This window comes from Mustelus asterias, chromosome 5 (assembly GCF_964213995.1).
Source record: "Mustelus asterias chromosome 5, sMusAst1.hap1.1, whole genome shotgun sequence".
NCBI classification, from domain to species: Eukaryota; Metazoa; Chordata; class Chondrichthyes; order Carcharhiniformes; family Triakidae; genus Mustelus; species Mustelus asterias.
This window is the reverse complement of record NC_135805.1, coordinates 64,828,942-64,845,075: the sequence shown is the minus strand read 5'-3', so window position 1 is coordinate 64,845,075 and position 16,134 is coordinate 64,828,942. Positions and strand designations below refer to the sequence as shown.

The 16,134-nt window shown below is 42.0% G+C and overlaps 2 protein-coding genes across 2 annotated transcripts in view; one reads left to right on the top strand and one right to left on the bottom strand.

Annotated features, from left to right (window-relative positions):
• Positions 1-16,134, top strand: part of nt5dc1 (5'-nucleotidase domain containing 1) — a 545,446-nt gene that overhangs the window by 157,785 nt on the left and 371,527 nt on the right. The gene's annotated exons all lie outside the window — the stretch shown is intronic.
• Positions 11,123-16,134, bottom strand: part of LOC144493923 (uncharacterized) — a 64,315-nt gene continuing 59,303 nt past the window's right edge. The window contains exons 6-7 of the mRNA XM_078213503.1: positions 13,887-13,982; positions 11,123-13,677 (exon numbers count right to left, since the gene is read on the bottom strand). Coding sequence (XP_078069629.1) covers positions 11,846-13,677; positions 13,887-13,982 — 1,928 coding nt within the window. The 3' untranslated portion in view covers positions 11,123-11,845. The remainder of the gene's footprint in view (positions 13,678-13,886; positions 13,983-16,134) is intronic.

Here is a 16,134-nt window from a genome sequence, read left to right as displayed (position 1 = left end):
CCAATTTTTATCAAACAGACCATCCAGAATTGTGTACAAAAGCCAACTAATCTCCTAATAGCCATTGTGAATTCTGAGTGACTATCTTTCATGTGTCATTGATTGATCCAATGCTGCATCTGTTACACCAGTGACTACAATGTGCCGAGTGAAAAGCCTACGCACTTTCGGTGGAACAGACTGCAGATGGCCATGAAGGTCGATCTCAAGCTGTTCTGGCCCCCAGGCTTTGGACTGTGCCACATCAGCAAGAGTCAACAGTCATTCAAGGACAGACTTATGGGACTGTTCTGAAATCCTGCAAGTCCCCTTGTGCACTGGTGTCTGCAGCTGATGACAGAGGTCTGAACTTTCACTGCAGCACTCCGAAGTCGGGTGGCATCTGCTGTGTTGCAGTGGAAGCTGGGATATTAGTCAGCGTATACTGCAGCGTGGTCGGGTCCAAAAGTGTGCTAATGAATCTGACCACCACTTCCATGTTGGAAAGAATGCTCTGCACGAAGCCCTGTGTCAAATTGGTGCCGAGTTCCTCCATACCATCTGACAGTTACTGCTATCTCTGTGGCAGGCCTGCCAATGTATCGAGCATTTCAATGTATAAACTCATCAGCCTTTCACTGTAGGCTTCCCTATCCAAGTCCTCAGTGACAGAATATGTTTGCAACCTCACCCACTGGCATCTGGTACTCCTTTTACCCAGCCCTTGTTGCAGATCTCCTCAAAAGTGTAAAAGGGTGAAGCGGGCATTTATAAATATTGCTGACTTCTGATGAAAGGTCACCAACTTGAAACATTCACCCTGTTTCTCTCTCCATGGGTGCTGCCTGACCTGCTAATTATTGCAAATATTTTATGTTTTTATTTTATGAGTGATGCATTTGTGTTATGCTTGACAGTTGACTGATAAGGGGATGATGCATTGGGCAGAGTGTGAGGCTTGTCAGCTGGTTGGTGGGATATGACATTTAATAATGCATTTACTGACCTTCATCAATCGTGTAAGTTCACTGAATTTTTTTGTGGCACTGCATTCAGGTTCTTGCAGGTAGACCCCTGGCATTGACCACCACAGCCATGTAATCATGCTGGTTTATGCAAAGTTTGTCTGGAGGGCTACCTAGCTCAAGATAGAAACATAAAAATTAGGAGCTGCTGTGGGCAATTCAACCCGTCGGGTCCGCTCCACTGTACAATGCGATCATGGCTGATCTCATCTAGGCCTCATCTCCACTTTCCTGCTGTTCCCAAAAGCCCTTCACTTGCTACTATCTCCTGCTTAAATTTGTTTGGCGTTCCATTTCTGTTTTAAATCTGCCACTCCTTAGCCTAAAACTGTGGCCTCTCATTCCAGAATTTTCAACAACGGGAAACTCTACTTCTACTTTGTCAATCACTTTAGCATCTGATAGTCTTCAATTAGATCTCTCATTCCTTTAAACTAGCGAGTATAGACGTAAACTGCTCAGTCTCTCTTCATAGGACAAGTCTGACATCCCTGGAATCAATCTAGTGAACCTTCTCTGAACCATTTCTCATGCATTTACATCCTTCTTCAAGTAAGTAGACCAAAACTATGTGCAGCACCCAAATACGATCTGACCAATGCCCTATACAGTTGCAACAGCACTTCCCTACTTTTATACTCTATTCCATTCGCAATGAATGCTAAAATCCCATTTACTCCCTTCAATGAGGAGAAATGTCACCTCTCCAAGTCCTGTGCCAATGCCTTCAGTGCAGAATTGGAAAAACTTGGCGTCTAATCTGTGACATTTTGTGCTATCAATCTTTGCTCTTCTCACTTCTCTTCCCTTTTGCCACCACTTCCAGCACCTGCTGCAATCAGAATGGATCTCCTTTAGTGTTGCAAGTTGACCTTAAGAAGTGCAGGCAAGATTCAATTGCCCCATTTAATGTGCTGCCTGCCTTGGAAACAACAAGTGCTGGGTAACTGCGTATTGTGATGACCATATCTATTTTCGACCCTTATTGAATTTTGCAGCCATTTAACTGCATCCGGGATTCATTAAGAGAATGCTGGGTGGTTATGCAGTAACATTTCCTGGCATGTTTTCCAGCTTATTGTGACTGATAGCTTATCACTGATTATGTTCATTTAATAAGTGGTTATTGTTGCAACAACCAAAGGTGAGTAATTATCAGCAGCATGAGTTTATGATTTTAAAAAATTGAATTGTGCAGGTATTTCACGTTCAAATTAATTATTTTGACAGAGGTTAACTGTTTCTTCGACATAAACCTATATCTGCTACGCAGTTACTTATAGATCTTTGAGCCCTTTGAAAACATAAAATCAGTAAAGGAAAGAAAATAAGAATGAACTTGCAGTCACAGACTGTGCAAGATGCGATTTTAGTCATAGAAGTCATAGAGTCATAGAGGTTTAGAGCATGGAAAAAGGACCTGAGGCCCGACTTGTCCATGCTGCCCCTTTTTTTTTAACCACTAAGCTGGTCCCAATTGCCTGCGTTTGGCCCATATTTCTTTACCCATCTTACCCATGTAACCATGTAACAAAATTGTACCTGCCTCTACTACTACCTTTGGCAGCTTGTTCCAGACACTCGCCACCCTCTGTGTGAAAAACATTGCTCCTCTGGACCCTTTTGTATCTCTCCCCTCTCACCATTTTGTAACCATAAATAATTTTTTTCTGCAATATTAGCATTTTTGTTGGGTAAGAATTTATTCAGTGGGAGATCGGCAGAACCTGTGGAGAAACAGAATAAGCAGATATATCCTGTTTTCCCGAGTGTTTGCATTGACGTTGCGGTCGAAGTTCAGGGGAGCCCTGTATAAATTCAAGGCAACTGGTCACACATAACATCCCAAAGCATTTCACACACCCTGTTGAGTCATTGTTATTAATGTGGATAATCGTGGTTGCTAAATTGTGCGCGGCAAACTCCCACAAGTAAATCTGTTTTTGCTGGTGTTAATTAAGAGTCAAATGTTAGCCAGAAAGCAGGGAGCCTTTCCTGTTTTTTTCCTATAGTTCCATGGTGAACAGGCAGATGGCATCTCCATTTAACACCCATCCAAAAGGCAGCGTTTGCTTGGTATTGCACTGACTGTATGCTGAACTCCTGCAGTGGGGCTCAAACCCTCAACGTTCTGACTCAAAGGGTAGAGAATGTAACCCAAAGATTCATTGATGCTTTACAGTGCAAATAACTGCTTTTTGAGATCAGCCGAAATAAATGTAACTTGTCTAAAATGTTAGTTACTTGGCATAAGAACTATTCCAGCTAAAGTGCCCTGGCAACTTAAATATGCAAAATGTTTTTTTTTTAAGTTTGCTAACTATGTTTTTAACTTTTTACAGATGCCACCTATTTTTAAACCAAGTTGTTTGAGTTTGTGGTTAGAACATAGGGAAGTTAGGAACACGAACATCAAATTTGGCCTCAAATGCACACCCCCTTTTAGTTAATCTTGGCCCCCATCTCCTTACCTTCTATCCTTTCTTTCATCCTCCCTTTCTCCAGAACATATTCAAATGCCTATTGAACTCAATTAGGGAGTTTACTTCAATTACGTTTTCCTAATGATATTCTCCAGAAATGACTGTTATCCTTGAGTGAAATAGTTGAACCTGAATTCACTATTTTCTCAACATTTTAAACTACATTTTTAAAGTCGCAGAATTGTTACAGTGCGGAAAGATGCCATTCAGCCTGTCATGTCTTCATAGGCTCTCTGAATGAACCATTTACTTAGTGCCACTTCCAAATTTTTCCCTATAAACCTGCACATTCTTCCTTTTCAGATAACAGTTTAATTCCCTACTGAATGCTTCCATTGAACCTGTCTACACCGCACACTCAGTGCATTCCAGGCCTCCTTCACTCACTGTATGTAAAAGATTTTCCTCATGTTGCCTTTGCTTCTTTTACCAATTACTTTCAATCTGTGCCCTCTTGTTCTCGATCCTGTCATGAGTGGGAACAGTTTCTCCCTATCTACTCTGTCCAGAGCCTTCATAATTTTGAATACGTTTATCAAATCTCCCCTCAGCCTTCTTTTCCACAAGAAAAACAGTCCTAACAATGTATCATTGTAACTGAGTTCCCCACCTCTGGAACCATTCTCATGAATCTTTTCTGCATTCTTTACAATGCCTTCACATCCTTCCTAGTCCAGACTGGGTGCAGTACTTAAGATGAGGCTGAATTAATGTCTTATACGAGTTCAACATAACCTCCCTGCTCTTATACTCTATGCCCCTATTAATAAAGCCTGGGATACCGTACGCTAATAACCACACTCTAAATCTGTCCTGCCACCTTCTATGATTTATGTACATTTACAGTGGAGTTCCCCCACTCCTGCACCCTTTTTGAATTGTGCTCTTTATTTTGTTTTGTTTCTCTTTGTTCTTCCTACTAAAATGGATCGCTTCACATTTCTCCACACTGAACTTCATCTGCCACCTGGCTGCCCATTACACCAATATACACATCGCACTGGAAAGGGTGCAGAGAAGAATCACCTGGATGTTGCCTGGGCTGGAGAGTTTTAGTTATGAAGAGAGACTGGATAGACTTGGAACAGACAAGTCTGAGGGGAGACATGACTGAGATGTATAAAATTATGAGGGACATAGAGTAGACCAGAAGAAATTTTATCCCTTGGTGGAAGGATCAATGGCTAGGGGGCATAGATTTAAGGTAAGGGGTAGGAGATTTAGAGGAGATGTGAGGAAAAACCTTTTCACCCAAAGGGTGGTGGGAGTTTGGAACTTGCTGTCTGAAAGGCTGGTAGAGGCAGAGACCCTCATAACATTAAAGAAGTATTCGGTTGCGCACTTGCAATGTCAAAGCATACAAGGCTATGGGCCATGCTAGAAAATAGGATTAAAATAGTTGGATGTTTTGTTTTTGATCAGCAGACGTGATGGGCCAAAGGGCCTTTTTCAGTGCTGTATACCACTATGACTATTGTTTATGCCCTTTCGAAGTTCTATTATCCTCCTCTCAGTTCACAATTCTTCCAAGTTTTATATCATACTGCAAATATTGAAGTTGTGCCCTGTATACGAAGGTCTAGGGTAATGATACATATCAGGAAAATCAATCCCATCGCTGACCCCTGGGGAACTCCACTATAAACCTCCCTCCAACCTGAAAAACATCCATCAACCACTATTGTCTGTTTCCTGCCACTCAACAAATTCCAAATCTAAGTTGTTACTGTCTTGCTTATTCCATGAACAATAACTTTGCTTACAAGTCTGTTGTGAAGCATTGTATCAAACGACTTTCAGAAGTCCATGTGCACCATGTTGACTGCTTTGCCCCAATCAAGCCTCTCTGTTTCCTCTTCAAAAACCACCAGCGTGTTAGCGAAACATGATTTTCCCTTAAGAAATCCATGCTGGCTTTCTTAATTGACCCACATTTGTCCACATGACCATTAATTTTGTTCCATGTTATTGTGTCTGGAAGTTTCCCCACTACTGAAGCTAAACCAACTGGCCTATAGTTCCCAAGGCTTGTTTTTACACCCTTCTTTTAAACAACTGTAATGCCTGCAATTCTCCAGCCCTTTGGCACTACCCTAGTTCAAGGAAGACTGAAAAATTATGGCCAATGTTTTTGTATGAAAGTTGCTTCACTTCAGGCTCCATCCTTTGTTTTGAAGATGCGTTTGGGCCATCTGAAACATTCTTTATAATTACAAAGATTGAAAGCCGAATTTCTTTTGGCTTGATTGGGTGACTAATAGTTGCGTCATATGACAGGCAAGCCAGACCTTAGTGGGGAAAAATCAACTATAATTGACTCAGCCCAGTTTCCTCCTGGCAGTGTATCCGAGGCAGAGACATAATGCTAGGTTCCCCATACCAACAGCTAACACCCTGCTTGTCAAAGCATACTAAAATACTTTAAGGACAAGAACATCCTTTTATTTGGTGAAGTATTGTACACAGTACTTCACTGAGGTTTTGGATGGCACGGTGGCACAGTGGTTAGCGCTGCTGCCTCACAGCGCCAGGGACCTGGGTTCGATTCCCGGCTTGGGTCACTGTCTGTGCAGAGTCTGTACGTTCTCCCTGTGTCTATGTGGGTTTCCTCTGGGTGCTCCGGGTTCCTCCCACAGTCCGAAGACGTGCTGGTTACGTGCGTTGACCATGTTAAATTCTGCCTCAGTATACCTGAACAGGCGCCGGAGTGTGGTGACTAGGGGATTTTCGCAGTAACTTCATTGCAATGTTAATGTAAGCCTACTTGTGACACTAATAAATAAACTTTAATCAGTACCTTACCCGGTAGAAACATTGTGTCCTTTGATTTGTGTTCTGGTCTCTTTTTCAATGCAAATTTGCAATTTCACCACTATCCTGATGCATCATTTAGATTCTTGTAGAGCTTTTAAATTCACCAGATGAAACTACGCTTTTGTTTCCTATTTTTAAATTTCTTTGATCACTGATACCGTGATTAACCACGGCCACTAATTCCTGATATAAAATATTGGCCAAATGATTTTGAATATTGAAATGTGTAAGATCCACGACATTCTTCCTGCTTATCTGGTGATTGGAACCTTCCTGTCACATGTTGGTTTCGTCAGTCATCAGCAAAAATGCACCATATGAATTTATTCCATCCCAGCTGATTTGCTGCATGTTCATCATGTAGATGGTTGTCAATGATCGTACAGCCTGGAAATCAGAATCATCAAAATGGCCAACGTCTTACTTTTAGCTATGTTTATGGATCCCTTTTCTTTATCTTTGCCACTCGTTGAATCTTTGTTGAAATACATCTCAATTTTTGTCATAATTTCTGCAATGTCTAGCTCTGATTACACGGGTTTTCATTCATATAAATAATTTCTTGCTTATTTCATCATTACATTATGTGTGAGTTGCTTAGAAGAAACACAAATCAACTTGCATTCATCTCATTTTGTTTCATTAACGGTCAGAAGGATATTTACACTAATAATCAGTAAAACTTACAGGTGTCTGTTCTTATTAAACAAAAATGTTCTCACCATGTCATAATCTTTTTCTGTGCTTCCAGCATTTTATTTGTTTATCTTATACTTCCTGTAAGATTAATATATGGCTGCCATTGATATCAACGATCAATGTACTCTGTCCCACAATTACCTCCCCAACCAGATCATTGGTTTCTTTTTCTACCTCTACACATTGAGTTTTGCAATCATCCAACTATTTATCCTTTACCCCTCCTGATTCTCATGCCTTCTATTCCTTTGCAATGTAATTCACACACAAGGGAGTAGCCCACGCATGTACACCGGTGACACTCAGCAGAAATTCTCGACTATTTCTCCTGACTTCTCAGTTATCTAATACTCAGTTGTGGGTATGCTGTTACTTCCTGCAGCATTAACTGGAACAGTTATCCACAACCACCACTATAAATTCTGTACCCTTGCCAGTAACTCCAATCTCCTACCCAGCCACTGATTGAGGATGAGCCAGCAGTTTGCTATTTTGATGCTCTGTTCAAGCCTGAATTGTTTGCAAACTATGTCCTCTCTTTCACAAAGATCTCCTACTTCAATCTCTAATATCTGCTGTCTTCACTTATACATTCACACAAGTATTTTGGCTGCTTACAGATTTGATTATTCCAATGTTCTTGTGGTTATTTCCCATCACTATCAACCACACACGGTGGCACGGTGATTAGCACTGCTGCCTCACAGAGCCAGGGACCGATTCCCAGCTTGGGTCACTGTCTGTGTGGAGTTTTCATGTTCTTCCCCATGTCGGCGTGGGTTTCTTCTGGGTGCTCCGGTTTCCCCCCACGGTCCAAAGATGTGCAGGTTAGGTGCATTGACCATGCTAAATTCTCCCTCAGTGTACCCAAACAGGTGCCGGAGTGTGCCGACTCGGAGATTTTCGCAGGAAGTTCATTGCAGTGTGAATGTAAGCCTACTTGTGATCAATAAATAAATAAACTTTAAACTAAACACCCATGTCCTATAATGCAGTAATTTGCACTCAACCATTGCCCCCGTCCTCACTGGCCTATATGGGTCCCCAGTCTCCAAAGCCTCAAATTTTAAATCCTCATTCTTGTGTTAAAATCCTGCCATAGCCTTACCCCTTCATAATCATCTCCAGCCACCTTCATCTCTGCTGCACCCCACTGGACTTCCATGGAGTGACAACAGGAAACAGGCAGGACCTCTGTAAATTCACCTCCCTCTGCTCCTGGCATATTTATATCTCCTGTTATGTCCTCCTCTCATTAGTGATTGTAGTTCAGTCTCTACTCTCTGAATTTCTTCTCTAAACTCTGAGCCTCATTATCTGTCTCCTTCTTTAGGTATCCCCATGAAGCCCATCTTTTAGCTATCCTAATATGTGTTCTTTGGGTTAGGGCCTGCTATTCTTGTGCATATGATGTACCTTGGAAAATTTTGTATGTTACATATACAGTATAAATGCGATTTTTGTTTCGTTCATGGGATGTGAGCATCGTTGGCTGGACCAGCATTTACTGTCTGTCCCTCATTGCCCTTAAACTGAGTGGCTTGCTAGGCTATTTCACAGGGTACGTTTTAAGAGTCAACCACATTGCTGTGGCTCTGGAGTCACATGTAGGCCAGACCAGGCAAGGACAGCAGATTTCCTTCCTTGAAGGACATTAGTGAACACGATGTTGTTCTACAACAATTGACAATATTTACTGAAGACAAATAGAGGAGAGAGTGATGTAGTAGTATGTTGTTGGACTAGTAATGCAGAGACCCACATGAATGCCCTGGGGACCCAAGTTCGCGACCTACCATGGCAGATGGTGAAATTTGATTTCAATAAAAATCTGGAATTAAAAGTTTAATGATGACTATAAAACCATTGCCGATTGTTGTAAAAAAGAAACCTATCTGGTTCACTGATGTCCTTTAGGGAAGGAAATATGTTGTCCTTACCTGGTTTGGCATATACGTGACTCCAGATTCACAGCAATTTGGTTGACTCTTAAATGATAGTCCAGCCAACAATGTCCCCATCCCATGAACGAATTTAAATAAAAATGTAGGTCTCTTGCAGTTCAAAACAGGAGAATTCTGTAGAGAACAAGCAAATGGCAGAGCACTGAAACAACCACTTTAGTTCTGTTTGTGCTATTCTGCAGTTATGTTCCAGAAGTGACATGTGGGCTAAATGTAGTTAGCTAGTTGAAAAGTCTGGGCATTTTTGCTTTGAGGAACTTTGTGGATTATGAACCTAAAATCCATAATTGGACTTGAATTGTTCTGTTCTGTTGAGACTAGTTATTTCTAAATTTGGGAAGGATAAAGATTTTGGATTCCAATATGAGAGCACAGAAAGTGGTGGTAATATAATATAGCAACAAAACATTGACTTTATTTAATTGAGAAAGTGTGCGTTTTCCTCATCTCTTCCTCTTCTAAGGAAATTAAATCCTGCTGGGATCAGAAACAAATATCTGCCTAACTGACCTTACTACATGAGCTGAGGCATTGTGTGCTGGCAGTCTGTTTATCTCGGGGGCATTATTGCTGAACACAGTTCAGTACATTTAATATCTATTATCCAAGTCCAGTATAGTTCCACTTTGTGAACCTAACTCTATCAAATATAGTTATCAATACAATATAATATCAAATTACCCTGAAATTTCACTGTGGTTTCACTGGACTTCCATGGAGTGACAACAGGAAACAGGCAGGACCTCTGTAAATTTTCAAGACCGTAAACTTAATTATAACTAAAATATGCTGTGTTTAACGTCTTCATTCAGAGACTCATGATTTGCTCGTTTTATTGTAAAAAGAAGTTTGGCTATTTGTGCCATATAAGCACAAACCTGTTCTTTACCAGTTTCAAAAATTTATTTGACAGAACACACTAAAGGTTTATGTAGTAGTAATACAGTACGATTTGATATCCAATTTCTTACCATTGATTTTATTCCTTGCTAAAAGAAGACCTTATGTCAAAGCTTTCTGTCTTGCTCTCACCAGCATCATCACAAGAATACCACTATCGGGGAAAAAACAACTTTATACTGTATGAGAAGAGGGTGCTGATTGGATAGCAGGTGGATTTTGATTGGTAGAAGCATTGCCAAGGAGAATGCAACAGTCGATGGTGACTGACATGTCACTGCCAAGCAATGTTTGAAATTTAAGCCAGGCAGCTTGATTCTGATTGGTCATGGCACACACATGTGTGCTAAAGATTACGCCGCCAACCACCTGAAAATTGTCAGTTGCACTCACAACATGGCGTTTTTGTGTGTACTGGAAGCTACATATATTAATACACAAGGCCATGTTCTTTACAGACAGAAAGAACAGGTACACACATTGCACCTCTTTCAGGTAAACAAAATAAATGCTTGGCGTTAGCTAGTTCTTCCCAGAGGGCAATGTCTTGATCAGGCAGAGTCAAGCTGCCTGGATTAAATTTCATCTGATGAGTGACAGTGTAATGCCAAGCATTGTTTGAAATTTAAACCAGGCAGCTTGACTCTGCCTGATCAACGCATTCTCCATAGCAGTACCTCTCTCAATCAGAGTCCACTTGCCGACCAGTCAGCACCTTTTTCTCATACAGTGTAAATTGTTGTTTCCTGTCATTGGTATCCTCCTAATTGTCATGAGTGCAAGTTGAAAAACTTTGTCAAAATGTCTTTGTTCAGCAATACTCAAGTTCTGTACTGCCAAACAACTCATTGATTTCATGTGAAAGGTGTCCATCAAAACAGTATTTGTATTTCAAATGTGTTTAGTGCAAGCTTCTTGTTCCCACTTTTCTCTCATCCACGATACGGTTTCATAGATGTCAGTGGTTCTTTGATACATCAATCAATTGGTCTTCACCTGTGTGCTTCTGGAATATACAGTTTGGCTCTTTTGCTGGGTTGACACTAGTTCAGCCTATTCCTGTGTCCTGCAGCAGTGTTCACTAGAATGCTGCTCCAGATTAAGATGCCTGCTGCATTTAGATTCCACTGAAGATTGCCACTACCTGGCCCACCCACCCCCACCGTCACCCAATCACAATGAAACTCTGAGGTCAATAGTGATGCATTCGTTGCCAAGCTGGCTGAACAATAATTGCATGGACCATGGATCAAACCTTGGACATCCCAGGTCTGTATGGTTTAATAACATACAAACATAAAGAACATGTCTATACAATGAAAAATGTTAATCATTAGAAAAAAATATTTACATTTTCTTTTGAATAAATATGTTTAAAATACTCTTACTCTGAACAGCAGTTCTTAATGATAAACCGCTTAAGTAAAATTTATGAACACTAAAATGGTACACACCAGTGATGAAATAGAGAAAAACAGCATTGCTGTAATTTTGAGCATAGGCTTGGAAATGGGGAAGATTGCAGGCTCTTTTTGGATAGGAAACAATACAGAGGGTTAAAGATTAATTCCATATTACCAAAATATATTTTCTTGCTTTGACATACTTTCTACAAAGATGCTGATACAGAAATTAACCATGTCACGTAGATTGAAATGCTTTTTTGCTGATAGAAGATGGAGAACACAAATTATTGCTTTTTGGAGTTAAAAAGTTACAAAAATACATACATTTATTCCTGGTACAGTATGTGTCATCACACCCGTGTATTGTTGTGTTTGCCATGTTTATATGGTAAACATAGAATAGATGATTCAGGGACATATACTTAGTGTAGCAAGATAAACAGTGGTTGCACGGACATAGGTGTGCATTATGACTTATGAACTTGGCATTTCTTTCAGGCAATCAATTAAGATACATCCTCAGAAAGGCTGGTCAAATTCATTGCTCAGAGTTGCTTCTCTTCACGTGGTGTAAATCATGAAGGACTAATTAAAAACCCTGAGAAGGATGACTGCTTCTCATCCGATGAATATAAACCATTAGCTTCCTCCGAAGGTAGCAGGACATAGACCTGGTCATTTTCACGGAGATGTATTATAACACTTCCTGAGGCCTGGTCAACATATCCTTGTGTATAATCATCGTATGTTTGCAGTATGGAATTTCCATTTTTATGTAACGAAGCCCAAACATTTGCCCCCTTGACTTGTAGATAGTAACTAAATTGGTAAAGACCTGATACTTCACATGTAAAAATACCAGATGATGGATCATAGTTATTATTTGAATTGGTTACTAGTGTGTCAAACATTATTGGTTGTCCTACTGGTGGATATGGCCGAGAAAGAATGGCTGTGAAAGCCGGAATAGGGCTTAACAATCCAGGAGGTGGCTGTACAGATTTTTCTGGTTGCACAAAAATTTCCCCAGGGAGACCTGGCGGACCAGGGAGACCTGGTAGACCTGGAGCACCCTCTGCTCCTGTCCGTCCAGGTGCCCCTGGTGGCCCCTTAGTTATTTCTCTGCTGATGAGACCCGGAGGGCCTGGTATTCCTGGTTTTCCTGGAACGCCATTTAGTCCAGGAGGTCCATGAACTCCTGGCAACCCAGGCAAACCTTTATGGCCAGGCACTCCAGCTGGCCCTCGCAATCCTACTGCACCTGGAAAACCTAATGGACCTTGAAGACCAGGAGGACCAGGACTTCCGTGTTTCCCAGCTGGGCCGGTAATACCAATGTCCCCTTTTTGGCCAGGTGAACCAATTTCTCCTGGTAGGCCTGGTGAACCTGATTTTCCGGGAAGCCCTGATAGTCCTGGAGCACCAGATAGCCCTCGGTCACCCTTGGATCCAGGGTACCCTTGTGGACCCATGTGCCCTGATACACCTTTTGCTCCTGGTGCACCGGGAATCCCTTGTAAACCTCTTGGGCCTTGTGATCCTGGCACCCCAGCTGGTCCCTCCAATCCCGGATCTCCTGGCTTGCCAGTTGGTCCCATTTCTCCTTTCTTCCCAGGGTATCCAGTATAGCCTACAGGCCCAGGTTCTCCTTTGGACCCTGGCATGCCTGATTTTCCAATACCTGGCAACCCGGGTGCCCCCGGCAAACCTTGTACGCCAGGGTGACCTTTAAGACCAGGGGGCCCTGGCATTCCTGGTATACCAGATGATCCAGGCTTTCCAATTCCGGTTGCTCCAGGTGGTCCTGGTAGTCCTTTGTGGCCTGGTGCACCTGTAAAACCAGATGGGCCTGGCGGTCCCATGTCCCCTTTTTTACCTGACACACCAGGAAGACCAGGCACACCTGATTGACTTAATCCCGCTGGTCCAGGGGTTCCTTGTGGCCCTGGTAGTCCAGGTGGCCCTTTATCACCAGAAATCCCAGGAATTCCAATTCCTTTATCACCCTTTTGTCCAGGGAGGCCTGGATAACCTGGGTGTCCTTTTGCTCCGGGTAATCCTGGTATTCCTGGAGGACCTGAAAGCCCATGTGGACCTGATTTACCAACAACAGACAATCCAGCTGGTCCCGGATTTCCTGGAGATCCTGGAGTGCCTCTTTGCCCTTGTATCCCTTGAATTCCTTTATCACCTTTTGGTCCAGGATATCCTATTCTGCCTGATGGGCCTGGTGCCCCTGGATTCCCCGGTACTCCCTTCAAAGTCAGTCCTTGTGGTCCTGGTTGCCCTGGGTCGCCAGGAGGTCCGACCAACCCAACACCTGGCTTTCCTGGATATCCTACTTGTCCTGGGGCCCCCGGAGGGCCTGGAGGTCCAGGTGGTCCTGGTAGTCCTGGATCTCCTCGTACTGTGAAAGTAGAAATATATTCCTTACGTGGCAGTACAGTGTTTTTCAGTTGTAGCATGTTAAATACATTGTATTTTTGTTACAAAAACAGGTTGATTATTATTCTCACCATAATACATTGAAAAATGAAAGCTATTAAGCCAAGTCCTATTTCGTATGTGCACATATAATATTATATTGGCCACTGTAAGTAAATTAAAAGCACTTACCTTGTACTGGCTTGAGTAGGTAAACATGAAATGTTAGTATCACCGTTTTAAGTAGGGTAGAAAAGGCAGGAGTTTCTGCTATGTTGTGCTGGTTTTCTCAATGTCATTCACCCAAAATCAAACAAGCAACAACAACTTGTTTATTTCATGCCTTGTGCCATTTAGAAATGTCACAAGGTGCATGACATAGGCATTCTAAAGCAATATATGACAGTGTCCATGTAAGGAAATATTAGGGCAGATGATCAAAACCATGGTTAAAGATGTAGGTTTCAAGGATTGTCTTGAAGGAGGCAAAGGGATTTAGAGAGAGAATTCCAGAGCTTGGGATCTAGGCAGCTGAAGGCGTAGCAATCAATGTTGGAGTGATTACAATTGGGGATGTTCAAGAAACCAGAATTGGAGGAGCGCAGGCATCTCAGAGGGTTGTGGTGCTGAAGGAGATTGCAGAGAAAGAAGGGATGAAATCATAGATCATAGAAATCATAGAAACCCTACAGTGCAGAAGGAGGCCATTCGGCCCATCGAGTCTGCACCGACCACAATCCCACCCAGGCCCGACCCCCACATATTTACCTGCTAATCCCTCCAACCTACGCATCCCAGGACTCTAAGGGGCAATTTTTAATCTGGCCAATCAACCTAACCCGCACATCTTTGGACTGTGGGAGGAAACTGGAGCACCCGGAGGAAACCCGCGCAGACACAAGGAGAACATGCAAACTCCGCACAGACAGTGACCCAAGCCGGGAATCGAACCCGGGACCCTGGAGCTGTGAAGCAGCAGTGCTAACCACTGTGCTACCGTGCCGCCCATGAGAACATGGAGGGCTTTGAAAACAAGGATGAGAATTTTAAAATGGTCATTGATTAATTGGAAGCCAATGCTGGTGATCGAGCACGGGTGATGCTGATGGTGAACGGCATTGGTGTGAGTTGGTGAAGGGAGAGATTTGGATGACCTCAAATTTACAGAGGGTACAATGTGAGTGACCAGCCAGGGTGCATTGGAATAGTCTAAGTCTTGAGGTAACAAAGGCATGGATGAGAGTTTCAGCAGAAGGGGACCTAAGGCAAGAGTGGAGATGGGTGATGTTTCAGAGGTAGAATTAGGCGATCTCAGTGCAGATATGTGCTCCCGGAAGCTTCTCTTGGAGTCAAATATTGTGATAAACATTGTGGTTCAGCCTCAGACAGTTGCCAGAGAGAGGGATGGAATCAGTGGTGAGGAAACGGAGTTTGTGGTGGGGACTGAAGCCAATGGTTTCAGACTTCCCAATATTTAATTGGAGGAGTTTTCTGTTAATCCAGTAGTGGATGTGGGATAAGCAGTCTGATAACAGCAGTGGAGTAGTTGAATGAGCGAGTGATGAGAGAGAGCTGTATACACATGGAAACTGACATTGTGTTTTTGGACGATATCGCCAAAGGCAGCAAGTAGATGAGAAATCCAAGGGGTAAAGTGTTAGATCCTTGAGGTCACCGGAGGCAACTGTGCAGGAATGGGAAAAGAAGCCACTGATAGCCATTCACTGAAGGAAAGACAATTTGAACCAGTATTCTTATTTGCCCATTTTACTGGTGTTGCATTTTGAAGTATAAAAGACCAGTTCAGACCAGTATTGTTATTTCCCCACTTTACTGTTTTTTTCCTTCTGGGGGGAATTCAATTGCAAATTACATTCAGTGCAAATCAATGTCCACAATTATCTGTGCTTGTTTTTAAAATATTGCTCTAGAAGCCGGTCACGCCACCAGATCAGACTGATCATCATTGCGATTTTTTGTTAGCTGTGGTTGCTTGTGGACTTTCAAGGATGTTCTTTTTTTTTTCCTAAAGGTTCAAGGACTCTTGAGTACATTTTGAAAGCATTTTACTTGTTTTAATTCTGAAGAAACTGACTCCTGCAGACCAATGTACCTGTAAATTGTTCTGCATTTTTAAAAAAGTAATTTTCAATTAATAATTATCAGATTAATCACAGATGGTGATACACTCTGATTTCAAATGCTATTTTTGTGACAAAGCCATTTTTAGTTGTATTAAAATTGGTGCCAAGTCATGCAAATCAGTTTGAGCAAATAAAAGTACTGCTTGAAACTAATGTAGATCTGAGCACAATTTGAATCTGTATTATCGATTGTAGCCAAAGTGGAAACACTTAGCCGAGTGTACTTCATAAGTTTAGTCTTTGGTTAAAGATTATTGTGATAATGTTCCTTTTAAAAATGTCCTAATTAGCATTTA